The sequence below is a fragment of the Ailuropoda melanoleuca genome, chromosome 3 (assembly GCF_002007445.2).
Source record: "Ailuropoda melanoleuca isolate Jingjing chromosome 3, ASM200744v2, whole genome shotgun sequence".
Lineage (NCBI taxonomy): Eukaryota > Metazoa > Chordata > Mammalia > Carnivora > Ursidae > Ailuropoda > Ailuropoda melanoleuca.
Genome location: NC_048220.1, coordinates 26556940 through 26583642, shown reverse-complemented (window position 1 = coordinate 26583642; position 26703 = coordinate 26556940). Strand labels below are relative to the sequence as shown.

At 37.6% G+C, this 26703-nt stretch overlaps 2 protein-coding genes across 4 annotated transcripts in view; both read left to right on the top strand.

Moving 5' to 3' along the window:
* Nucleotides 1–3004, top strand: part of BRD8 (bromodomain containing 8) — a 33140-nt gene extending 30136 nt beyond the window's left edge. Inside the window, exons 24-27 of one of the 2 annotated variants that reach the window (XM_034656067.1) lie at nucleotides 244–333; nucleotides 433–501; nucleotides 1920–2097; nucleotides 2664–3004. In XM_034656067.1, coding sequence (XP_034511958.1) covers nucleotides 244–333; nucleotides 433–501; nucleotides 1920–2097; nucleotides 2664–2714 — 388 coding nt within the window. In that variant the 3' untranslated portion in view covers nucleotides 2715–3004. The remainder of the gene's footprint in view (nucleotides 1–243; nucleotides 334–432; nucleotides 502–1919; nucleotides 2098–2663) is intronic. The other variant, XM_034656068.1, reaches the window with a different exon arrangement.
* Nucleotides 3005–3154: 150 nt separating this feature from the next.
* NME5 (NME/NM23 family member 5) lies at nucleotides 3155–26290 on the top strand. Of its 2 annotated transcripts, XM_011229275.3 has the most exons (6): nucleotides 3155–3458; nucleotides 4020–4194; nucleotides 13231–13436; nucleotides 14106–14206; nucleotides 21050–21168; nucleotides 26152–26290. In XM_011229275.3, exons 2-6 carry the CDS (start codon nucleotides 4066–4068, stop codon nucleotides 26230–26232), a joined length of 636 nt encoding a protein of 211 aa, XP_011227577.1. In that variant the 5' UTR covers nucleotides 3155–3458; nucleotides 4020–4065; the 3' UTR covers nucleotides 26233–26290. The 2 variants fall into 2 exon arrangements, with proteins under 2 accessions (XP_011227577.1, XP_034511965.1); XM_034656074.1 differs by lacking the exon at nucleotides 4020–4194.
* The last annotated feature ends 413 nt before the right edge of the window (nucleotides 26291–26703 follow it).

The window sequence follows — 26703 nt, the reverse complement described above, 5'->3', positions numbered from 1 at the left end:
AAGCATTTGTAGATTGGTAGTACAAAGTAACTACTTCATTAGGTAATAGTGACCGGTAAGAGAATATTTGTAGAGTTTGGGGTCTCTTATGGAAGAATTAAATATGTTTTAACTTCTGGTGTTAGTTCCTTCCCGTATTAAGTAGGGGCACTATATATTGAGAAAATCTCTTTACCTACCTGAGAGAGACAGAATACCATATGTGAAGTTACTTTTTCCTTTCTGTCCTGTTTTATCCCATAGGTCTGATCTAGGCCAGAGTGACCCTGTTCAGGATCACTTGTTATTTAAAAAAACTTTCCTGCCAGTCTGGAAGATGATTGCCAGTCACAGGTAGGTCTTCAAGCCCACTCTTGGCCTTCACAGCCATTCTTCTCATTTAGAATGACTTTCCAGAGTTTCTTCATCCTCTCAGAGTGTGTCCCTTAACAGGTTCAGCAGTCCTTTTCTGAAGCCTGTGTCAGAAAGGCAGGCCCCAGGATACAAGGATGTGGTGAAAAGGTCAGTGGAAAGGGGGTCAGAAAAGGTTGGTTGCTTTTCTATCTGTCTTTTCATACTTTATTTCTGATCTATTAGATTCTTTTCTTTTCTTTTCTTTTCTTTTCTTTTCTTTTCTTTTCTTTTCTTTTCTTTTCTTTTCTTTTCTTTTCTTTTCTTTCTTTTCTTTCTTAAGTAATCTGTACACCCAGCATGGGGCTCAAACTCCCAACCCCGAGATCAAGAGTCACATGTTCCACCAACTGAGTCAGCCAGGCATCCTCATCATTTCTTTATGTCGTTTACATTACTTAAAAACTCAAGATATATTTTACATTTGAACAAGTTTGTAAAGTTATGGTAGGATTGGTCTTCATTTGAGAAGGAATTCAGAGAACAAAAGGATAATAATAGGCTTTTTTCTTTTTTATATTGATTTTTAAGTAATATCCATTCATTATAATCTTACATAGCCTTTGATAGTTTTTGATACTGTTCTTTTGGAGCAAAACTTTAAAAAGAGCATTGTATTCATCAAGCTGTTATAGGTATGCTAAGGCAAAGGTGGTAATCCAAATGGTTGTTACAAACATTGGTTGATAGCACTATTTTGGATTTTTATAGCATAATTCATCTAAAATGCTGTCATAAATCAGTGTGCTAATAGAGTATAAAAGATCAGGAAAGGACCTTTGGAGACCGACTCCTTCAGTCTATACATGAGGAAAGTAAGGCTTAGAGGTGCTTGTGACTTGGGGTGATCAACAGTGAAGAACAGAGCTAGAACTAAACCCCAGATTCTTAACCTCCTATTTCAGTCCTCTTTCTACACTGCTATGTCTTCCTTTATATACCCACTCTCTGTGTCTCCTTAAATAGTTATTTATCTAAACATTCACTTCATTCACACTCTTCATCTTCACAAAAGGAGAAAAAAATTCCTAGCTTTTGATTATATAGTAAGAGAAGCAGATGAAACAACTAGTATATGACTACACATTGTGAACGGTCAGTCAGTAACTCCTCTGTGACAGACTAATCATTGGAGCTCTTTACAACTTTAGTATGTGGGGCCAGCACTCCTCCTACAGTGGTAGAGTATAGTGGCTGGGTTTGTGGGCTCTGGAGTCAGGCTGCCTTAAGTTGGAATCCAACCTGTGTGACTTTGAGCAAGTACTTAACCTTTTTAGCGTTGGTTCCCCACTGCCAGTTGGTGATAATAAGGTACCTAGCTTATAGGTTTACTGAGAGGACCAAGTGAATTAATATAGACAGTACCTTGTACTTGGCAAGGTAAGCACTTGGCTTATTGTAAAAAGTCATATATTAGCTGCTGTTGCCATTTTATGATCTGATGGGAATTAAGAGCTGGTTCTCCAAGAGAGCATATTAGGTCCCACATCAAGGTTTGGTTTCCTGTGGTTTCTCTTGGCCACCTGCAGACCCATGGACTTAACTAGCCTGAAAAGGAATCTGTCTAAGGGACGGATTTGCACCATGGCTCAGTTCCAGCGGGACCTGATGCTGATGTTCCAGAATGCTGTGATGTACAATGACTCTGATCACCATGTGTACCATATGGCTGTGGAGATGCAGCGAGAAGTCTTGGAGCAGATTCAGGTACTGTATGTAGGCTATAAGAAAAAGGAGTACAGCCTCTGGAATCTGATTTCAGAAAGTCTCTGAGAATAAGAGTGATGTTCAAGTGACCTTGTGTTCTCAGAGTTTATGTTTAGATATGGTTAAGGGCCCTGAGGTACTGACATTGTACCTACTGCTTTGGAAAACTCTAAGACTCTGTAGGACCAGCTTTCACAGATAGTGAAGTAAAGTAGTATAGGAAGACAGGCAGCAGTGAGGAAGTCTCAAGGGAGCTGGGGATAGTTAAGTAACTGGAGCTTCTGCTTCCAATGCCTCAAGTCAAGAGGGCTAAACATGCAGACCAAAGGCTGGAATCACTATCCATTTTTTGGTTGCTATGCCTGTTGATATTAATGTATGTTCGTACTGTCCCATCTATAGGGGTAAGACATGGTAGCCAGAAGATGGCATTTGGGGGTTTCTTTTCTGGGCAGGACCATACTTGAAAAAAAGCATAGTCAGACCTTATTGCAGAAAAAGAAAATTGCATTCAAATCTCTATAGTTTTTAAGATTTATAGCTTGCTATCTTCCTTGACTCTATAGGTGCTGAGTATTTGGTTAGACAAAAGGAGAGACTTAAATAGTTTGGAATGAGAACCAGCCAACCCTGTGGATGATGGAAAACCTCTTTTGTTAACCAGGAGCTGCTGTCCTGACCTTTTCTGGATTTGGGACCTTTTATGGATACTCAGAAGATCCCAGTATTTGTTTACCAGTTTTCTGTTGTCTTTTCTAGTAAGAAAAATGTGTTAACTCACAACCAAGGAGTCAAAGGTGTCTGTAGACATAATATAAAATGGGGAAAGCTGAGATTTGGGGTTATGCCATAAATGTTGCTCACTTCTTTGTTCCATAGGCTTGATTTAGATGTAACTAAATTAAGCCTCTTATAACTGCTCTATAAATAAATGTTATTTCACAAGTTGAAGATTGCTTTTTTAATGATTACAGAATCTGGGAATAAAAGGAACAACATCTAGTGGAATGACTATAAAGTATTTGACGTGGGTTTCTTATATATACTGTCTGAAATGGGATGGTGTGGGATGAGGAGTGTCTATGATTTGCTCATTATAAAGTTGATATAATTGAAGCGTCCTTTAAATGGCTAAGAGGGTGAAATAAGATGAGGAAAATGTTGGAAAATGTCTAGCGCTCTAAGGTTGGCAGGGGGGAATAAAGATGGCTGTAGGCTGGCTCCTCCTCTTGATTAAAAGGAACCACCCAGAGTCTGTGACTTGCTGTGCTGGGATTGGCCCTCTGCCGCCACCGTCCCTGAACTGTGCTTTGCGTCTCCTAGCAACAAGCTGCGGTAGCCCCGCAGGAGCCGGCGCCTGGGTGAGTGCGTAGATGAGGGCTGTACTCGGAATCTGGGAGTGCACCTCGGAAAGGCACAGGGACCTGGGGATCCTGCTTTCTAACCAGATCCTATGTGTGGTCTTCCAGGAGAGGCGGGGCAGGGGGGCAGCTTACCGGCAGCTGGGTAGAGAGTTGCTGCAGAGTGGCGGACCCAGTCTTCCCCTGTAGTCCTGAGAGTCTCCGCCAGGGCCAGTCCGTCAGACTGCCCCTTGGACTCTGTACATCAACGAAAGCGCTTAGGAAAACCAAGGGCACGAATTAGATGTAGAATAGAAATTGTATTTTTTTTAAGTTTATTTATTTATGTATGTAATCTCTACACCTAACCTGGGGCTCAGACCCACGAGACCAGAGATCAGGAATCACATGCTCCTCGGACTGAGCCAGCCAGGCTCCCTGACATCTTATTATTGACACACTGCTTATAGAAAAAGATTCGGCAGTTTCTAACTACAAGTTAATAACATCAAGCGTCTAATAATGCTGTTCTTAATCACAGTTACATTAAATTTGGGGTGGGGATGATGCATGTCATTGCAGTTGGTACCTGTGGAGAATCTCCTAAGTTGTACTCTGAAAAGGCAGAATGGAGATATCAATGCCCCCACCTCAGATATATGTAGAAAAAACTCTGGCTATTATCAAACCGGATATTGCTGACAAAGAGGAGGAGATACAAGACATTATTCTCAGGTCTGGATTCACCATTGTTCAGGTAACTTCTGGGCATGATGATCATGTTTTTTCCCCATCTTTGTTCTTTAAAAAAATGCTTAAATATGTTAACCTATTTAGTGCCTTAGTACTTAGTATTAAACTTAGGTTTATTTAACTTTTAAGTATAAAAGTTACATGTGTTTTAATTTTTTTCATACTTCATAAGGATATAAAATGAAAATTAAAATTCCTTTTTCCTCCTCCTCTGCTTTCCCACCCAAGTCTCAGTCTCCAAGGAAAGGCATCTACTTAATGCTTTCTGTCCTTGCAGGTTTTTCCTAAGCATTTACAAACATCCCCCCGCCCCAGCAAAAGAACAGTCCTCTTCCCTTGACTCCCATTACAGAGTTGCTCAGACAGCATTCCATGTTATTACATCTGAATCTATTTCATTCTTCCACGCTTCTATGTAACAGTCCTCTCTGAATACTTTTTCCTCAATTGATGGACTTTAGACTGTTGGTATTTTTTTTCAATTATTAAAAACATTTAGTGCTTTAAAGCCTTATTCTGCAGTTGGTAGAGGTTTGAAAGTGTATGTAAAAAGAGTGTTGTTAAAGATTATCAAATAGAATGGAATATTTTGAATATTCCTTTTTTGTACCATCCCTATTTGAAATTCCAAGTTTTTTGATTCTCTTATGTTTGTATAGTGTCATATTGTCTATTTTGTCAGTGTTTTAAAAAAGAAAACAGAGGGGCACTTGGGTGGCTCAGTTGGTTAAACATCTGCCTTCTGTTCCGGTCATGGTCTCAGGCTCCTGGGATCCACTCCCACATCAGGCTCCCTGCTCAGCAGGGAGTCGTCTTCTCCCTCTCCCTCTCCCTCTCCCTCTGCCCGTCCCACCTGCTCTTGTTAGTATCTCTCTCTCCCTTTCCCTCTCTTGCTCTCTCTCTCTCAAATAAATAAAAATAAAAGTAAAATGAAAAAAAACTTCAGGAAAGATAAGGGATTTCAGTTGAGCTTAGAAGGATAGGTAAAGGCTCAGGGTAAGAATGGTACAAGAAAGTGTAAGGAAGTAGTACAGGAATGTATAATGAAATATTTAATATATTTGAGAGACTCAGGTAAAGAACTTTTTAATAAATATTGTTAGGAAAATTGGGTAGCCATTAAAAAAAAGTTGGATTCAAATATACTGTATAACCAGGGTAAATTCCAAATGGATCTAAGATTTAAATATTTTAAAATTAAATGATATAAATTCTAGAAGAAAAGATGCATGAATTTCTTTTATTTTTAGAGTGGGACATCCTTTTTTACTATGACTTATCATCTGGGAGCCATAAAAGAAAAGATTGACAAGACTATAAACATAAAAAACTTATACATAGCCAAGTAAACATCATGAAGTCAAAACTTGAAAGCAGATGATAAACATGGAAAGAAGATTCTCAATTCATAACACAAAGAGCTAATCTCCTTTAAAGATATAAAGAGTTCCTAGAAAAAGATAAATAATCAACTGAAAATGGGTAGAACGGGCGCCTGGGTGGCTCAGCTGGTTGGTTGACTGTCTTCGGCTCAGGTAGAGATTCCAGGGTTCTGGGATGGAGCCCCATGTTGGGCTTCTTGCTCATCGGGGTGGGCCTGCTTCTCCTCCTCCTGCCTGCTGCTCCCCCTGCTTGTGCTCTCTCTCTTTCTCTGTCAAATTAATAAAATCTTTAAAAAAAATGGGTAGAACGTGTGGATGATCACAGAAAAACAGATGTTTCCTAAACATATGAAAAGATGACCAAATTCTAAGAAGGAAAAACAAATTAAAACAACACTGAGGGGTGCCTGGCTGGCTCAGTTGGTAGTGCATGCAACTCTTGATCTCGGGGTCGTGAGTTCAAGCTCCACATTGGGTGTAGAGATTACTTAAAAATAAAATCTTAAAAAAACAACCCTGAAATACCATCTAGCAAAAATTTAAAGGTAAATAGCACAACCCCTATGGAAGGGAAGCTTGCAAGTATCTAACAATATTATAGATGCATCTACCCTTTGACTCAGCAGTTCTAATGCTGGGAATCCCTCTTGTGACCCATGTATTAATATGAAGTGGCATATATATAGGGTTTTTTTACAGCATTGTTTATTTTTTCTTCCATTTTTAAAATTTAAATTCAATTAACATATAATGTATTACTGGTTTTAGAGGTAGAGGTCAGTGATTCATCAGTCTTATACAATACCCAGTGCTCATTACATCACATGCTCTCCTTAATATCTATCACCAAGAGCATTGTTTATCTTGAGCAAAAGACTGAAAAGAACCCAGCATTCAAAGGTTGAATAGAGGGGCTCCTGGGTTGCTCAGTTGGTAGAGCATGTAACTCTTGATCTTGGGGTTGTAAGTAAAGCCCCATGTTGGGTGTAGAGATTACTTAAAAAATCTTGAGATGCCTGGGTGCCTCAGTCGGTTAAGTGTCTGCCTACGGCTTAGGTCATGATCCTGGGGTCCTGGGATCAAGTCCCCTGAGCAAGGAGCCTGCTTCTCCCTCTGCCTGCCTCTCCTTCTGCTTGTGTTCTCTGACAAATAAATGAATAAAATCTTTAAAAAAAAATCTTTTTTTTTTTTTTTTAAAGATTTTATTTATTTATTTGACAGAGATAGAGACAGCCAGTGAGAGAGGGAACACAAGCAGGGGGAATGGGAGAGGAAGAAGCAGGCTCATAGCGGAGGAGCCTGATGTGGGACTCGATCCCAGAACGCCGGGATCACGCCCTGAGCCGAAGGCAGACGCTTAACTGCTGTGCCACCCAGGCGCCCCTAAAAAAAAATCTTAAGAAAAAAAAAGGATTGGTTAAATAAAGTCTGATGAAACCATCAAATTGAATACTATGCAACTAATTGTAAAATGAAAAAATAGGAGCCTCTCCATCTCCTGTTATGGAAAAAAGCAAGATGGCAGAACTGTGTATACAAACAATCTTTTTTGAGAGAGAATAAGTAATATATATTCATGTTTGCCAGTATTTGCAAAATGAAACACTAGGAGATTAAAAAATGGTTGCCTGTTTGAGAGCAAGGAAGAACAGGGTGGATTAGGGCAGGGATGGGAATGCAGGTTTTCAGTATATACTTTTTTATAGTGTTTTGAATTTCTTTTTTTTTTTTAATGTTTTTTTAATTATATTATGTTAGTCACCATACAGTACATCCCTGGTTTCTGATGTAAAGTTCGATGATTCATTAGTTGCGAATAACACCCAGTGCACCATGCAACACGTGCCCTCCTTACTACCCATCACCAGTCTATCCCATTCCCCCACCCCCCTCCCCTCTGAAGCTCTCAGTTTGTTTCTCAGAGTCCATAGTCTCTCATGCTTCATTCCCCCTTCTGATTACCCCCCCTTTCTTTATCCCTTTCTTCCCCTACCGATCTTCCTAGTTTTTTTTTTTTTTAAGATTTNTTTTTTTTTAAGATTTTTTATTTATTTATTTGACAGCGATAGAGACAGCCAGCGAGAGAGGGAACACAAGCAGGGGGAGTGGGAGAGGAAGAGGCAGGCTCATAGCGGAGGAGCCTGATGTGGGGCTCGATCCCAGGACGCCGGGATCACGCCCTGAGCCGAAGGCAGACGCTCAGCCGCTGTGCCACCCAGGCGCCCCTGATCTTCCTAGTTCTTATGTTTCATAGATGAGAGAAATCATATGATAATTGTCTTTCTCTGCTTGACTTATTTCACTTAGCATTATCTCCTCCACTGCCGTCCATGTTGCAGCAAATGTTGAGAATTCGTTCTTTCTGATAGCTGAGTAATATTCCATTGTATATATGGACCACAGCTTCTTAATCCAGTCATCTGTTGAAGGGCATCTCGGCTCCTTCCATGATTTGGCTATTGTGGACAATGCAGCTATGAACATTGGGGTGCATATGGCCCTTCTCTTTACTACGTCTGTATCTTTGGGGTAAACACCCAGTAGTGCAATGGCTGGGTCATAGGGTAGTTCAATTTTTAACTTTTTAAGGGACCTCCACACTGTTTTCCAGAGTGGCTGTACCAACTTGCATTCCCACCAACAATGTAGGAGGGATCCCCTTTCTCCACATCCTCTCCAACAATTGTTGTTTCTTGCCTTGTCTATCTTTGCCATTCTAACTGGCGTAAGGTGGTATCTCAGTGTGGTTTTGATTTGAATTTCCCTGATGGCTAATGATTTTGAACATTTTTTCATGTGTCTGTTAGCCATTTGTATGTCTTCATTGGAAAAGTGTCTGTTCATATCTTCTGCCCATTTTATGATTTGTTTATTTGTTTCTCGTGTATTGAGTTTGAGAAGTTCTTTGTAGATCTTGGATACCAGTCCTTTATCTGTGGTGTCCTTTGCAAATATATTCTCCCATTCCGTGGGCTGTCTCTTAGTTTTTTTGACTGTTTCCTTGGCTGTGCAGAAGCTCTTTATCCTGATAAAGTCCCATAAGTTCATTTTATCTTTTATTTCTCTTGCCTTTGGCGATGTGTCGTGAAAAAGGTTGCTCTGGCCGATGTCATAGAAGTTGTTGCCTATGTTCTCCTCTAGAATTTTGATGGATTCCTGTCTCACATTGAGGTCTTTCATCCATTTGGAGTTTATTTTTGTGTATGGTGTGAGAGAGTGGTCAAGTTTCATTCTTTTGCATGTAGCTGTCCAATTTTCCCAGCACCATTTATTGAAGAGACTGTCTTTTTTCCACCGGATGTTTTTTCCTGCTTCATCAAAGATTAGTTGCCCAAAGTGCCGAGGGTCCATTTTTGGGTTCTCTATTCTGTTCCATTGGTCTATGTGTCTGTTTTTGTGCCAGTACCATGCTGTCTTTGTGATCACAGCTTTGTAGTACAGTTCGAAATCCGGCATTGTGATGCCCCCAGCTTTGTTTTTCCTTTTCAACAGTTCCTTGGCAATTCGGGGCCTTTTCTGGTTCCATACAAATGTGTTTTGAATTTCTTATCCCTGTAGGTATATTACCTATTAAATTGGGGGGGCAATTAAATGAAGTATACAAATAAGATAAAGATATCTAAGTTTTTTTAGAAGTCCGTATTTTAAAAATAATTAGTGAAAAACTTAAGTAGCTCTCATTAAATATGCCTAAGAATCACAAATACTGACACATCTTAAATAATGGAATAATAGGATTATAATAAATCAGATGGTTTTGTAACTTCTCAAATTTCTTTTTCTTGACTATATGAATTTCAGTATGAGAACAAATACAAGCACCTATTTTGCAGTAGCTGGTTCTTGACTGGTGAGAATGTTAATTAGCATAAATGCTAATATTTAACACTTTCCCTAGTCAGCAGTAAATTTCATACCAAAGAAAGATTTGGTATATTGTATGCTTCTTTTTTATTTTATTTTTATTTTTTATTTTTTTTTTAAAGATTTTATTTATTTATTCGACAGAGATAGAGACAGCCAGTGAGAGAGGGAACACAAGCAGGGGGGGGAGGAGAGGAAGAAGCAGGCTCACAGCAGAAGAGCCTGATGTGGGGCTCGATCCCAGAACGCCGGGATCACGCCCTGAGCTGAAGGCAGACGCTAAACGCTGTGCCACCCAGGCGCCCCTGTATGCTTCTTTTTTAATTGTGATAAAATATACACAACATGAAATTTACCATTTTTAAGTGTACTGTTTCGCGGTATTAAGTACATTCCCTTTATTGTGCAGCCATCACCACCATCTATCTCTAGAGCTTTTTCGTCATCTGGAACTGAAACTCTGTACTTACTACTCTTCCCAGCCTCTGGTAACCACTACTCTGCTTTTTCTGTCTCTCTGACTTTGACTATTCCAGATATCTCATGTAAGTGGAATTGTACAATATTTATTCTTTGTGTTGCATACTTTTAAAATAGGCTTTATTGTAGTTGGAAGTCCATTGAACTTGAGCCTTTCTTGTTGCATCTAGGGAAAACCTTCTGAAAAATAATGCATCTTTCAGTAGGTGGCAGTCTTTCCTTTGTTACAAACTAATGGTTTCTTCTCTGATATTAATACTGCTTTTCTTTGTGAAAATACCCAAATTCCAAAAATTTTTACCTGATCCAGTTTTTTAAAAGATTTTATTTTTAGGGATGCCTGGGTGGCTCAGTCGGTTAAGCCTCTGCCTTCAGCTCAGGTCGTGATCCCAGGGTCCTGGGATGGAGTCCCACACTGGGCTCCTTGCTTAGCAGGGAGCCGGCTTCTCCCTCTGCCTGCCACTCCCCCTGCCTATGCGCAATCTCTCTCTCTCTGACAAATAAATAATTTTTTTAAAAATTTTATTTTTAATCAATCTTCAGACCCAGCATGAGGCTCAAACTCACAACCCCGAGACTAAGAGTCACATGCTTCACTGACGAATCAGCCACGTGCCCCAACCTAATTTTAAAGTAAGCAATGGAATTACTGGTTTTTTATCAATTTTTAAAAAGATTTCATTTATGTATTTGAGAGAGAGAGAGATGGAGACAGAATGAGCGGAGGAGGGGCATACTCCCTGCTCAGCGCGAGCCGCCCCCTCCCCAGCCAGACTGGGGGGAGGGCTGGATACCCGGACTCTGAGATCAGGACCAGAGCCAAGTCAAACACTTAGCCTACTGAGCCACCCAGGTGCCCCTCATCAATTTTGGTTTAAGAGGAGCTCTTAATTTTTATAATTATGCTACATTAGGCAGCACACCTGCAGAAGGTGGCTTCCCTTGCTTGTTAAGGGGCATGTGATAAGGGCTTACATTATAACAGATGAAATTTTTAATTTTTTTAATTTTTAAAAATTTTTTAAAAATATTTATTTATTTGACAGAGAGAGAGACAGCCAGCGAGAGAGGGAACACAAGCAGGGGGAGTGGAAGAGGAAGAAGCAGGCTTCCCAGCAGAGGAGCCTGATGTGGGGCTCAATCCCAGACCACTGGGATCATGCCCTGAGCCAAAGGCAGACGCTCAACGACTGAGCCACCCAGGCGCCCTGAAATTTTTATTTTTTAATGCAGCAACAAAAAAACCCATGCCAGTATGCCTAAGAATCACAAATACTGGCACATCTTATTTTTAAATAATAGAATCAAGGATTATACTAAATCAGGTGGTTTTGTAACTTCTCAGATTGCTTTTTCTTGACTGCATGAATTTCAGTATGAGAATAGATACAAGCACCTATTTTGCAGTAGCTGGTCCTTGACTGGTGGGAATGTTATGTTTGTCAGCAGAACCTGTTTACAGCAGTGCTGACCCACCTAGGTAAGCATCTTCCCATTTCTTGCTTTGGGCAGTTTTGATTTCTCACTACAAACCAAGCAGTTTTGCCAAGTTTCTGAAACCTGAGGACACGTGATTGTTTTGGAAGGAGCTTTCAGAGATCACTGGTAAATTTCACGCTGTACTGTCAGGAAAATCTAACCCATTCTAGAAAGATAGCTTTCTGCCTTAATCATGGAGACTTTTAGCCTTGACCTAGCAACTATCTCCATTCTCATCATCCTTATTCTAGCCAGAAGTTTTTCTTGGTGACTAATTTGAATCCCTCTGTTATATCTTGAGTCTTTTCCTTCATGATCCACCCACCTTTAGTGGAACTGACAAACAGTAGTAATGGATGATTTTTAAAAAGCGTTCAAATAGCTGCTTTTAGAAAAGGATGATATCCAATCGGAAGAATAGCTGATTTCACTTCTGTGATTTTTTTTACTGATTCATTCATATAATCTCATTTGTGAAGAAAATAATGTTTGTTTGCCATCAACATTTTATGTTCTTTCAAATTGAGAAACTTAATAGCAAGTATTTTAAGATCATAGTGAACCTACATATTTATGGCAGAACCAGGAGAAAGATTACACAACTTTCACATTCCACAGAAAAACTTGTTTACTCCATCGTTATACTATATTATTTCCAAGTACCACAATGAGACCAGCTCCCTAAAATAATATAGGAAAATTTCACAATTAATAGGAAAATATCACAAATAGATAAAGATGAATTTGGAATATTCTAAAGTCCAATTTTGTTACTTTATACAAAGTATAAAAATGTTGATGATAGTAGTCTTTTTTAAGAAGGAGATAAGCTGAATTTATCATCAACAAACCATATTCTGAAGTAGGCTGCCAGACAGGAATAGTTTTTCTTAAGTAGGTTAAATAGCTGTTTTTAACTCAAGTGTAATTAACATGCAACGTTGTATTAGTTTCAGGTGTACAATATACTGATTTGACAATTCTATACTTTAGTCAGTGCTTACCACAGTAAGTGTGGTCACCATCTGTCACCATACGGCATTATTACAATATTATTAACTCTTTTCTCTATGCTGTACTTTTCATCTCTGTGACTTCCTTATTTTCTAACTAGAAGTTCCTACCTCTTAATTCCCTTCATCTGTTTCACCCGTGGCCCCCACTAACATCCCCTCTGGCAACTACAGGTTTATTTTCTATATTTAAGAGTCTGTTTTTTGTTTATTTGTTCATTCGTTTTGTTAGATTCCCCATATAAGTGAAATCGTGGTAATTGTCTTTCTCCGTCTGACTCATTTCATTTAGCATAATACCCTCCGGGTCCATCCATAGTGTCACAAATGGCAAGATCTTATTCCTTTCTATGGGTGGGTAATAGTCCATTGTGTATATATATATCACATCTTTATCTACTTATCTGTAGATTGATCCTTGGGTTGTTGCCATGTCTCAGCTATTGTTAATAATGGTGCAATAAATGTAGGGGCGCATATATCTTTTTGAATTAGTCGTTTTGTTTTCTTTGGGTAAATATCCAGTAGTGGAATTACTGGATCATATGGTATTTCTATTTTTAATTTTTTGATAAAACTCCATACTGTTTTCCACAGTGGTTTCATGGGTTTACATTCACATCAAGAGTGCATGAGAGTTGGTTAAATAACTTTGAGAAATTTATTTATAGCCTACATTTAACTTTATCTCTCCCTTTCTTTATAATACAAAAATCTCAAATTTATAATCAGATTTGTATTAATTTCAAGTTGTTAGTGACTTAATGAGTTATTATTGAACTGTCATTTTAAACACTTTTGTTGACTTTGTTTCTCTTATAGAGAAGAAAACTGCATCTCAGCCCTGAGCACTGTAGTAACTTTTATGTGAAACAGTATGGGAAAATGTTTTTCCCCAATTTAACAGCTTATATGAGTTCTGGACCACTTGTTGCCATGATATTAGCTAGACATAAAGCCATCTCTTACTGGAAAGAACTTTTGGGACCAAGTAATACCTTAGTAGCTAAAGAGACTCACCCAGACAGGTAACTTTCCTATGGGGAAAAATGGAATCCAAGTATAAAAATGGAAACAAAACAAAACACTAAACTGATTTCATTGTAATAGGAGTTTCTTTTCATTTGAAAGTTTTCTTCAGTCAACTTTTTGGTTTTTTGGTTGGGATGGGGGTGGGTTCAGTTGTACATTTTAGCTCTTTAAGTGTCCATCTTAACACCAAATACTCCAAAAGGCTTCAGGGAATGTCTGATTTATGGTTGGTAGCCTAATTCTTCTCTCATCCTTGAATTAAACTGCCACTGAAGTAGAATTTTTCATAGGAAAATTGGCATGGCTTTTAAAAATAATATGGGTAATAGAAGGCCAGAAAAATAGATTTTTAGCATTATCATTAAAGTTTGGAAATGCGAGGGCATTGAATTACTGCGTTTTTGAATATACATTGTCTTTTCACTTCTCACAAAACAACACCTCTTCTTCACCCAGCGAACTCCTATTTCCCAGTGTATCCCTCCTGCAGATTTAAACATATTTGACCCTCATCTAGATAGTTTTAAGCTTAAATTCAAAATAGATTAAAACTTCCATATGTGAGAAGTGGCAATGCTTCTGTAAAATTCCTAAGTAGAATGCATATGTAAAGAGTAAGGAAAGGATATCACATTGGATGGTCATCATCTCTAACTTACTTTTAGTCTAAGGGCAATTTATGGCACAGATGATCTAAGGAATGCACTTCACGGGAGCAATGATTTTGCTGCAGCAGAAAGAGAAATTCGATTCATGTTTCCCGAAGGTGAGTTACTGATGAGTAATTTAGTCAAGTGCATCTCCCTGTTGTTTGCTTTTTCTTTTATTTGGGTGATGTACTGGGAAGGAAGATAAAAGGGTTTTTCTCCAATATATTTTGAAGTTACAGTTACTTACAAACTTGAGGCCAAGAATGGAAAATTCAGTGTTTCCCTCAGAACTAAATTGTGTCCTGTGAGGGAATCTTCTGAGAAGAGTTAACTTTTTTCTTTCTTTTCTCTTAGACTAGCCATGGCTAGGGTTTCTCTTCTCCTTTGTTGCAATTCCTAAAGTTCTCCCTAATGCATCAGTAAAGTTCGTTACACATGAAAAAAGTAATCTCCCTTCGAAATTATGTAGATTTCCCATTTTCTCTAACACTTTACTGTTTGCCTAATGAACGCCTATGCAGTTGTGAAATTAGTAAGTCTCTGGCCCATTTTTTGTTTCCATTCTGTTATGGAAGTTGTAAACCTTCTAGAAGTGGGCATAGTAAGGAACAGCATTGAGGTTTTTAGTTTGTTTTCAATATTTTTAGCTCCAGAAGAAAATTTGGTGATTTCTGTTATCAAGAAAAAGATGTAAAGCACGGGAAGCTTTGAATATTTTTTTGGCCTGTTGTTTTCTCTTAAGTCATTTAGGCCTGTTCTCAGTATTTTCTACTGACGATTTATTCAAAGAAAACTGAAATCTGTCTTGGAGATTTAAAAGTCCTGATTCTTTTTTTTTTTTTTTTAAGATTTTATTTATTTGAGAGAGAGCATGAGCCAGGAAGCAGGGNGGGGGGGGGGGGGGCGGGGGGGGGGGCGCAGAGAGAGGGAGAAGCAGACTCCCCGCTGAGCAGGGAGCCTGCTGAAGTGGGACTCCAGGATCATGACCTGAGCTGAAGGCAGTTGCTTAACGGACTGAGCCACCCAGGCGCCCCTAAAAGTCCTGATTCTTCAACAAAAACTGGTGGGTTTTGTTTTGTTTTTTTAGCTACTGATTTAAGCGTTTTGGTTTTTTTTTTTAACTTTCATTTTTAAATTTTTTAAAAAATTTATTTGACAGACAGCAGGAGAGCACAAGCAGTGGGAGTGACAGAGGGAGAGGGAGAAGCAGGCCCTCTGTCCAGCAGGGAGCCCAATGCAGGGCTCAATCCCAGGACCCTAGGATCAGAACCTGACCAAAGGTAGTCGCTTAACTGACTGAGCCACCCAGACGCATCTCATTTTTTAAGTAATCTCTGCACCCAACGTGGGGCTTGAACTCATGACCCTGAGATCAAGAGTTGTGTTCTCCACCCACTGAGCCAACCAGGCCCCACACAAAAACTGTTTTATAGCTATTTGTACACAAAAGGATTTGCCTACTTACATGTTTTATTCTTGCTGATCTAATTTCTACCACATATCCCTTCCATTAGGGTATCTGTTTCTTTAGAATTGTTTATTGTGGAAATTTCAAACATAATCAAAAGTAGAATAGTATAATAAACCCCCAATGAACCTATCACCCAACTTAAATAATTGTGATAGTCTTAAATCATCTATAACCTCTGCTTCTATTTCAGTGCTTCCATATTATTTTGAAGTACATCTCAAACATGAAATGTCTTTTTAATGTGATACTACTTTAGATTTAGTCTTCTTAGTGAATTAGATTTTTCCTCTGACTCCAGACATCTAATCTCTCATTGTTTTTTTCTCATCAATAAAATGGAAATGTTATTAGTATTGCCTACCTAGTTAGGGACATTGTTAGGGTTGAATATATAAATGCATGTAAAATTCTTAGAGTGTTTGGTGCTTATGTGCCCAAATATTAACTGCTATTGTTGTTTTCTCTAGTCCTTTTCTTTAGAAGCTCTTCTTACTCATAGGGTTATATACCTAAACTGTTATTTTAGATTGCTTTTGATTTTGCCCATTAATTTGTCCTCTAGACATGCGTTTAAGAGACACAATTAGACATTTGAGAATCAGCAGTTGTAGGATAGATAAAAATGATTAGTTGCCTACCACATTGTACATCTTTGGTTGTGAGAATGTGAAGTTCTTTGGAGTAAATTCTCAGAGTTTGGGATATGAGCTCTCTCTTGCTTAGCAGTCGGTCAAGAACTAGGTGCAAAACCCTATTTGATGATTCACTCAAGGCACCTTTCAAATAATCTTAAAAAAAAAAAAAAAGATGAGGTAGAAACAACCCAAAAATGAAGTTAAGAAAATAATTTCATTCACAATAGCATCAAAAATAATAAAATACTATTTCACTCATAGGTGGGATTGACGAAACAAAATAAACAAAACAAGAGACAAAAACCAGACTCTTAAAAATAGAGGGGTGCCTGGGTGGCTCAGTCGGTAAGCATCTACCTTCAGCTCAGGTCATGATCCCAGGGTTGTAGGATCGAGCCCTGAATCGGGCTCCCTGCTTGGCAGGGAGCTTGGTTCTCCCTCTCCCTCTCCCCCTGCTTGTGTTGCCTCTCTGTCTCTCTCTCTCTGTGTCAAATAAATAAAATCTTAAAAAAAAAAAAAAATAGAGAACTATTGGTTACCAGAGGGTAGGTGTGCGGGGATGGGTGAAATAGGTAAAGGGGATTAAGGGTACACTTATTTTGATAAACACTGAGCAATGTATAGAATTCTTGAATTACTATGTTGTATACCTGAAACTAATATAATACACTGTATGTTACTTATACTGGAATTACATAAATAAATAAAATACTTAGGAATAAATTTAACAAAAGACGCACAATTCTTATACACTGAAAGGCATAAAACATTACTGAGAGAAGTGAAAGACTATCTAAAATAAATAGACGTCCCATGTTGATGGATCAGAAGAGTCAATATTGTCAGGATTGCAGTTCTCTCCAAATTGATCAATTACTTTAATGCACTTCCTGTCAAAATCCATACATTCTTTTTTTTTTTTTTTAAAGATTTTATTTATTTATTTGACAGAGAGAGACACCCAGCGAGAGAGGGTACACAAGCAGGGGGAGTGGGAGAGGAAGAAGCAGGCTCCCAGCGGAGCAGGGAGCCTGATGCGGGGCTTGATCCCAGGACGCTGGGATCATGCCCGAGCTGAAGGCAGACGCTTAAGTACTGAGCCACCCAGGAGCCCCAAAATCCATACATTCTTTTGTGTAGAAGTTGGCAAGTTGATTATAAAATTTATCAGGAATTGCAAAAGATCTAGGCAAGCTAAAACAATTTTTAAGGGGCACTTGGGTGGCTGTTGGTTAAGTGTCTGCCTTTGGCTCAGGTCATGATCCTAGGGTCTGGGATCAAGCCCTGTGTTGGGCTCCCTGCTGAGCAAGGAGCCTGCTTCTCCTTCTCCCTGCTACTTGTGCTCTCTCTCAAATAAATAAAATCTTTTAAAAAAAGATTTAAAAAAATTAAAAAAATAAAACAATTTTTAAAAAGTAGTAATAAGTTGGAGAACTTCCACTGATCTTATTTCAAAACTTACTATGAGACCATAGTAATTAAGACAGTATTGTACTAGACATATATATCAAAGAAACAGAATTGAGAATCTAGGAATAAATCCTTACATTTATGGTCAGTTGACTTTCAACAAAAGTGCCTAGACAATTTGATAGGGAAAGGTGGTCTTTTCAAGACGGTGTTAGGACAACTGAATATCCACATACAAAAAAAGAGAAAGAACTCAGATCCTTGTTTCACACCCCATACAAAACGTAACAACAATGGATCATAGACTTAAACATAAGAGCTAAAAATATCTATAGAGGAAAACGTGGAAAATTTTGATGACCTTGAGTTGGGCAAAGGGTTTTTGCATATGATATCAAAAGCATGATCCATAAAAAAAAATTGCTAAATTAGGCTACATCAAAATGAAGAGTTTTAATGTTTCAAAGGCCATCATTAAAAATATTGAAAAGATTAGCCCCAGACCGATAGGAAATATTTGCAGATCATATGAAATAAAGGACTTTTATCTAGGATTTATGAAGAACTCTTATAATTAATTCAGTAAAAAGAAGGCAAACAACTAAAAACCAGGCAAAAGATTTTAATAAGCATTTCACAAAAGATACATGAATAGCTAATAAGCACATGCAAAAGTGTTAAAATGTAATCACTGGGAAAATGCAAATTAAAATCACAATGAGATATCACTGCATATCCACTACAATGGATAATCATCAGTGGCAAGGATAAAGAGATACTGGGATCCTCATTCATTATTGTAAAATGGTAAAGCCACTTTGGAAAACAATTTGGTGATTTCTTAAAACGTTAAACATATGCTTACCATGTAATTCCCTTGCGATTCCACTCCTCTTAGAATTTACCCATTCAAGAGAAATGAAAACATAAATCTACATAAACACACATGTGAATGTTTCTAGCAGCATTTAGTACAGCCAAAAACTAGAAAAAATTCAATTATAAATGTTTAAACAAAATTTTCTATAGCCATACAATAGAATACTATTCAGTAATTCAAGGAACAAACTACTGATGCATGCTACAAGAATCCAGGCACAAAAGACAACATAGATGATCTGTTTATATGAAATATCCAGGAAAGGCAAATTTTTAGAAATAGAAGCTCAGTGATTGCCAAGGGCTCAGAGTGGGAGTGGGAAATTGCAAACAGGCACAAGGGAACATTTTTGGGGTAGTGAGTGTTCTAAAACTGGATTGTGGTACTGATTGTACAACCATAAGTTTACTAAAAATTTATTGTATACTTCAGTGGGTCAATTTTATCATATGTGAATATACCTCAATAAATTTTTTTAGAAATTACAAAAAATAGATGAGGTCCCTGTTTCCTTGGAGTTTATATCTAATGTTCAGAAGACAGCCATTAAACAACAATTACCCAAATAATTGCACAGTTATAATGACTGTGTAGTTACTGTGTGGTAAGTGCTATACAAAGCAATTATAGGATATTATAAGACCCTATGATAAGAAAGGGCCAGCTGAGGAAGTGACATGAGATCCAGGGAAGAACATTCTATCTAGCAGATGGAACAGCATGTCTCTCTCAAGTCATGAGCAAGAAAGAACATGACACGTTGTATAAACAAATGTCAGAGGAAGATAAATATGAAGTTGGAGAAGTAAGTAGAAAATACATGGTATAGAGTCCTGTGGGCCATGGTATGGAGTTCTATCTTGACTGTGAATGCAATGAGGAACCAATGAAGCTTTTTAAGGATGGGAATGGCAATAATCAATTTTTATTTTTATTTTTTTAAAGATTGTATTTATTTGAGAGATGGAGAGAGCACAATTGAGGGGAGGGGCAGAGGGAGAGAGAGAAGCAGACTCCCTGCTGAGTGGGGAACCCAACAGGCTACAGTGAACATGATAAATGTGGTCCTAACTTTCATGGAACTTACAGAGTAGAAGAGAAAGATGACAAATACTTGTGTAACCACAATAAAACAAAATTATTACAGTGATCAGTACAAAAAAGAGTGCTATAATGAGACTAATAGGGAAGGAACCTTTTACTCAACTCTTTTGAGACATCTCCTAGCTTTTCCTGGCATCCTTACAAAGGACTGTCCCATTGTTGTCTCATTGGGGCTGAGCCCATACACTAGTCGTACAGAAATCTGTCTTCCGGGGCGCCTGGGTGGCACGGCGGTTGGGCGTCTGCCTTTGGCTCAGGGTGTGATCCCGGCGTTCTGGGATCGAGCCCCACATCAGGCTCCTCTGCTATGAGCCTGCTTCTTCCTCTCCCACTCCCCCTGCTTGTGTTCCCTCTCTCGCTGGCTGTCTCTATCTCTGTCGAATAAATAAATAAAATCTTAAAAAAAAATAAAAGAAATCTGTCTTCCCACCCCATTTTTCCTTGGGCCAGTGATGATAAATCTGAACACACGAGACCAGTAGCTTCACATTCTCATCTTTATCAAAAGTTGCTCATTGATTGAGGTCAACCTCAAATACTTACTAAGACTTATAAAATACATTCTTTCTCTTATAAATAGATTCTTTATTAAACTGCAAGTCTGGTTGACCTACATAGTGTTAAACAAGACTAAAAAGACTAAAATTTTCCTAGATCTTACATAATTTATTTAAAAACCTGAAAAATAATAATTAAAAAACCTGAAAAACAAGAGCAGGAATGTTAATATACACTATACACACAGAAATAGGTTTTATGTGTATATTCAGTAGTTTATAAGAGAGCGAGAACTATGTATTATTCACTCTTGTATCTATACCACTTTGTAAAGTGCCTGCTATTTTGTTGGCAGGAATTAATTTTTGAAATGAATTAATTTCCTAGATTTTACATGTTCTTCATATTTTTCCTTTTCATAATATTGTCCATTGTAATATTTACTGTAAAAAATATGGAAATGGAAATGCAGAAAAGGATGTAGTAGAAAACATAATCAGAGGGGCACCTGGGTGGCACAGTCGTTAGGCATCTGCCTTTGGCTCAGGGCATGATCCCGGCGTTATGGGATCGAGCCCCACATCAGGCTCCTCCGCTATGAGCCTGCTTCTTCCTCTCCCACTCCCACTGCTTGTGTTCCCTCTCTCGCTGGCTGTCTCTACCTCTGTCAAATAAATAAATAAAATCTTTAAAAAAAAAACAACATAATCAGAATCTCCTACATGATCAGTCTTAGCGCTTTGATACATTTTTTTGCCAGTCTTACATGGTCTTATTATTTCTCTGTGTGTGCTTGTGTATTTTTGAACAAACTACGTATGCTATGTATCTAGTCCTGTTTCCTTTTTATAAAAAAAAAATACTTTATAAGTATCATGCCACTAAAATTTTTTCTTTGTAATGATTATATAATGTTTCATCATTTGTGTTAGTTTCAGTGGGAATACACTTGTATTTGCAGTGATTATTGAGCCCATTCCAGTTGGACAAGCTGCTAAGGATTATTTAAATTTATATGTAACACCAACTCTGCTTGAAGGACTCACAGCACTTTGTAAGGAGAAACCAGCAGATCCTCTTGTAAGAAATCTTTATATTCACACTAAAGAAATTGTCTATAGTTTTCATATTTAAAACCTCGTGTTTTTTGAAAGTGAAAATATCGAGAGCATTTTAAAAACTATTTCATATACATTTTAGATACTTATAACTTTTGATTACTTATTCTCTTGCTGTGTTTTAACTCTTTTTTTTTTTTTTTTTAAAGATTTTGTTTAGGGATGCCTGGGTGGCTCAGTCTGTTAAGTGACTGCCTCCGGCTCAGGTCATGATCACGGGGTCCTGGCATCGAGTCCTGCATCGGGCTTCTTGCTCAGCAGGGAGCCTGCTTCTCCCTCTGCCTGCCACTCCCCCTGCTTGTGCTCTCTCTCTCTCTCTGACAAATAAATAAATAAATACTCTAAAAAAACCCATACACCTTATTAAAAAAAAAGATTTTAATTATTTATTTAAGAGAGAGAGAACACATGAGCTGGGAAAGGAGCAGAGGGAGAGAGAGAATCCCCAGGCAGACTCTCTGCTGAGTGCAGAGTCAGAGGCAGAGCTGGATCCCAGGACCCTGAGATCGTGACCTGAGCTGAAAACAGACACCTAACCAACTGAACCACACAGTTACCCTGCTGTATTTTAACTCTTAAAGAACACTGTTCCTACAAAACAAAAACAAAAACAATATTATTTCTAAATACATTTTCAGTTACTGTGCCCTTCAAATACAGAGCATTGTGTTTGGGTATAATTTATATAATCAAATGATAAAATTAGGTACATATTTGAATTTTGTTTGATATTTTTATTTTTAATGATATCTAAATTTTTTTTCATAGAAAACATATTTATTCACATCCCTAGATACTTCAACTTGCTCACTCAGGTGGAAGAATAGTTGGATAGGAGAAACTAGGATAGTGTCCAGGGTCAAATGTCTTCCTTGTTATTTATTTATTTTTTAAGTAAGCTTTATGCCCAACATGGGGCTTGAACTCACAACCCCAAGGTCAAGAGTGGCTAGGTCTTCCCACTGAGCCAATTAGTTACCTCAGGGAAGGTTATTTTAATATCAGCCCTGACAAAATAGTATCTCCAGCCTCTGTTGGAGGTTACCATTCTGAAAGGGAATCCCCTTTGGAAGACTAAAGATTTAATCTCTCCTACTAACTTTGTCACTTTTACCAAAGATAAAAAGATAGGTTATTTCAAAAAAAAAAAAAAAGATAGGTTATTTCTCTCTCCCTCTCTCTCTTTTTTTCTTTATCTTTTTAAGTAATCTCTATACCCAATGTGAGGCTTGAACTCATGACCCCCGAGATTAAGAGTCACACACAATGCTACCTGAGCCAGCTAGGTGCTCCTAGGCAGGTTATTTCTTTAATAACTCCTTTTCATTGTGACAACATATGTTTACTTAGTAAGAAACCTGATACTACTGAAAAATGTAAAGAAAAAAAAAGATACCCCTGGTTCCATTTCCTAAACATCGTCTTTGAAGTCATCTTGCCTAGATTCAACTGACTCCAGACATTTAACCTCTGAGTTTTTCTCTTCTCATCAGTAAAATGCGGATAGGTTAGTACCTGCCTACGTAGAAGGGATATTGTTAGGATTAAATGTATAAATGTATGTGAGGGTACCTGGATGACTTAATCAGTTAGGCCTCTGACTCTTGATATCAGCTCAGCTCTTCATCTCAGGGTTGTGAGTTCAAGCCCCTCATTGGGCCCCACGCCTCTTTAAAAAAAAAAAAAAACACCAAGAAGTATGAATGCATGTAAAATTCTTGGAGTGTCTGGTGCGTATGTGCTCAAATGTTAACTGCTTTTGTTGTTTTTTCCAGTCCTGTTTTTTCTTTGCTCAGGTTTTATTTTTTATTTCTATTACTAACTATAAACATAGATCCCATAATATTACTATATTTAAATATATATTTTATAGAGATTATTTTAATAATTGAGTGATTTCTTTTATTACCCTTACCATACTTTTGCTGTTTTAGTTGTTTGCTATTGTAAATAGTGTAACAGTAAACATCTTTGAGTATAAGGCTTTTTACACATTGAGGTTATATCATTTGGAAAGAGGTCAAAAAGTAGAGGGATTGCCTAACTGGCTCATGACTAGAGCCCGTGACTCTTGATCTCAAGGTTGTGAGTTCAAGCCCCACATTGGGTACGGAGCCCACTTAATAAAATAAAAAATAAAAAAAATGTAAAAGGTAGAATTATAATTCAAAACATATGCAAATCTAAAAAAATTTTGCCCTTTTCTAATTAAATTTTTTTTTAAAGATTTTATTTATTTATTCGACAGAGATAGAGACAGCCAGCGAGAGAGGGAACACAAGCAGGGGGAGTGGGAGAGGAAGAAGCAGGCTCACAGCAGAGGAGCCTGATGTGGGACTCGATCCCATAACGCCGGGATCACGCCCTGAACCGAAGGCAGACGCTTAACCGCCGTGCCACCCAGGCGCCCCGCTAATTAAATTTTTGAATAAGTAATATTTAGAACAGTTTTTTTTGTAGCAAGCAATATTTTAATATGGTAAAATTCAAAAATTACAAAAGAATATATTATGAAAAGTAACTCTCATTCCCATTTCTTTTTTTTTTCCAAGAAAACTTTATTTATGGGCACTGAAATGTTAATTTTAACATGACAAAACAATATTCTTTTGATTTTTTTTAACATTTAAAATTGTACACATTATTCTTAGCCCATAGGCCATACAGAAACAGGTTGTGGCCGGCATTAGCCCATGGTGTATAGGCAGCTGACCCTTGCCAACAGAAGATCTTTTGAAAACAGTTTATGGGGAAGTGTAAATCAGGGTTTATACTTCTGGATGTTACCATATAAAAACATATCTTTGAGGAGAAGGACTTTGTTGGATCTAATAGCTTGTTGATTTGGCTCACTTGGCCAGGGGTGATGTTGAACTCTCTCACCTGGCCTGAGGTAGTGGCAAGCCAAACCCAGAGGCTCTAGACTGTGTAATCACACAACCTCCATGGTGGCCATTCCAGAAACTGCACACTTTGCACCAGATATGCCCATGGGTGGAGGTCACTCCCAGAAGTATAAACAGATTAAACTAAAAAGAGTTTTCATTCCCATTTCTGTTCCTCAGTCATTCATTTACACTTCCTGGAGTCATTCACTCTTAGGAGCCTCTATATATCCTTTCAGCAGAGAAAATCTATACATTTATAAGCATATATATTTTTACTTAAAAACATGCTTTTACTTAGAAGCATTTACAAATGCTAGCCACTAATTATGCCATTTGATACTTTTTACCTTATTTACTCAATATATATTATAAATTATTAAATAACACCACAAACATAATTGCCCTGTTTTAAAAGAAGAGCTCATGGCATTTTCTTGAATTGATGTTCTACGGTTTATTAATTAGTCACATATAGAAAGTAGTGTAGGTTGTTTCTATTCTTTTGTTACTATGAACTGCCAGCAGTGAATATCTTCATTCATATGTCTGTGTACCATGTATCTATAGAACAAATTCCTGCAAATGGAAATACTGAGTCAAAAATAATGTAATTTTTTTAAAAAGAATGTTGTTTTGATGTGGCTGATATGTGCATTTTAATTTGGATAAGTATTGCCAAGTTTTGTAGTGGTTATTCCATTTTATACTCTGATTGAAAATGGATGAGAGGGGGCTCCTGGATGGCTTAGTTTGTGGAACATGTGACTTTTGAGCTCAGGGTCCTAACTTCAAACCCCACATTGGGTGTAGAGTTTACTTAAAAAAAAAAAAAAAAAAGATGGGCACCTGGCTGGCTCAGTCAGAAGAGCACGCGGCTCTTGATGTTGGGGTCGAGAGGGAGCCCCACATTGGATATAGAGAGTACGTAAATAAATGAAAACCTGAAGAAAAAAAAGAAGAAAAACAAAGTTAGAAAATTCTCCACATTTATTTTTCCTTTTCATGATTGTTTTGTGTATTCAGAGCCTCTTGAAATCCCATATGAATTTGAGGATCGACTTCAATATTTCTGCAAAAACTTTTTTGGGAATTTCATAAGGATTGGATTGAATCTGTAGCTCACTTTAGGTAGTAATGACATTTTAACAGTATTAAGTCTTTAGGGCTCCTGGCTGGCTTGCTTGGTGGGGCATGGGATGTTTGATCTCAGGGTTGTGGGTTTGAGCACCATGTTGGGTGTAGAGATTACTTAAAAAATAAATTTTTTTTTTTTAAAGATTTTATTTATTTATTTGACAGAGATAAGAGACAGCCAGCAAGAGAGGGAACACAAGCAGGGGGAGTGGGAGAGGAAGAAGCAGGCTCATAGCGGAAGAGCCTGATGTGGGGCTCGATCCCATAACGCCGGGATCACGCCCTGAGCCGAAGGCAGACGCTTAACCGCTGTGCCACCCAGGCGCCCCAAAAAATAAAATTTTTTTAAAAAGAAAAAAATAGTATTAAGTCTTTCTATCCATGAACACAGGTTATCTTTACATTTACTCAGATCTTTAAATTTCTTTTAGCAACGCTTTATAGTTTTCAGCATATATGTTGGTTAACTGTACTCCTAGATGTTTTTTTAATGCTACTGAAACGGAAGTGATTTCTTATTTTCCTTTTTGGGTTGTTTATTGCTGATATATAGAAACACAAATGATTTTTGCGTTGGTCTTTTAACCTACAACTTTGCCAAATTCATTTATTAGTTGTAGTAGCTTTCTTGTGGATTCTTTGGGATTTTCTATATATATAGGATCATGTCATCCGTAAAAGGGGATAGTTTTACTTCTTTTCCGATTTGGATCTATACTTGACAGTCTTGCATAATGTAAAACTTAGTGTTTTAGTTTTTTAATGGTCATTTTCTCATTCTCAGAGTAAATTTGCAAACTAAGTTTTAAATTGATATGTATTTATACTACTTATAGTGTAAGTTTGTATATATAGAATATATTTATAATTTAGAGTATATATACTTAAATGTCTATTACGAGTTTTTTTCCTTTTTTCCATAGATTTGGCTAGCTGATTGGCTACTGAAAAATAATCCCAACAAGCCAAAGCTATGTCACAATCCAGCTGCAGAAGAACCTTAAAGTTCCTCAAAGAACAAATCGCAATCTTATTGTGAAAGACATGCTTCTACTTTAAAACAAACAAACCTTCCTAAGGGTTTAAGTAACTATGTGTGAAATAAATTGTTTTCAAAAATATAAGTTTTAAAAGAATGACTATGTTTTGTGCATAAGATAGCATTATCTAAGGTAAAATATGCTTTAGGGTATGATTTTTGTTTTCTAATAAGAAAATTGATTTTATCTAGAAGTATTTAGAATGTTAACAAAACAAATGGAAGTATTTTGTGATTGTAAAGTGGTATCCAGTTAGGAGAAGAACAATTAATTTATATAAGACACGCTAGAAACAACTGAAGGTGAAAAGACTTATGTGCGTCTTTTTTTTTTTTTAATTTTATTTATTTATGTGACAGAGATAGAGACAGCCAGCGAGAGAGGGAACACAAGCAGGGGGAGTGGGAGAGGAAGAAGCAGGCTCCCAGCGGAGGA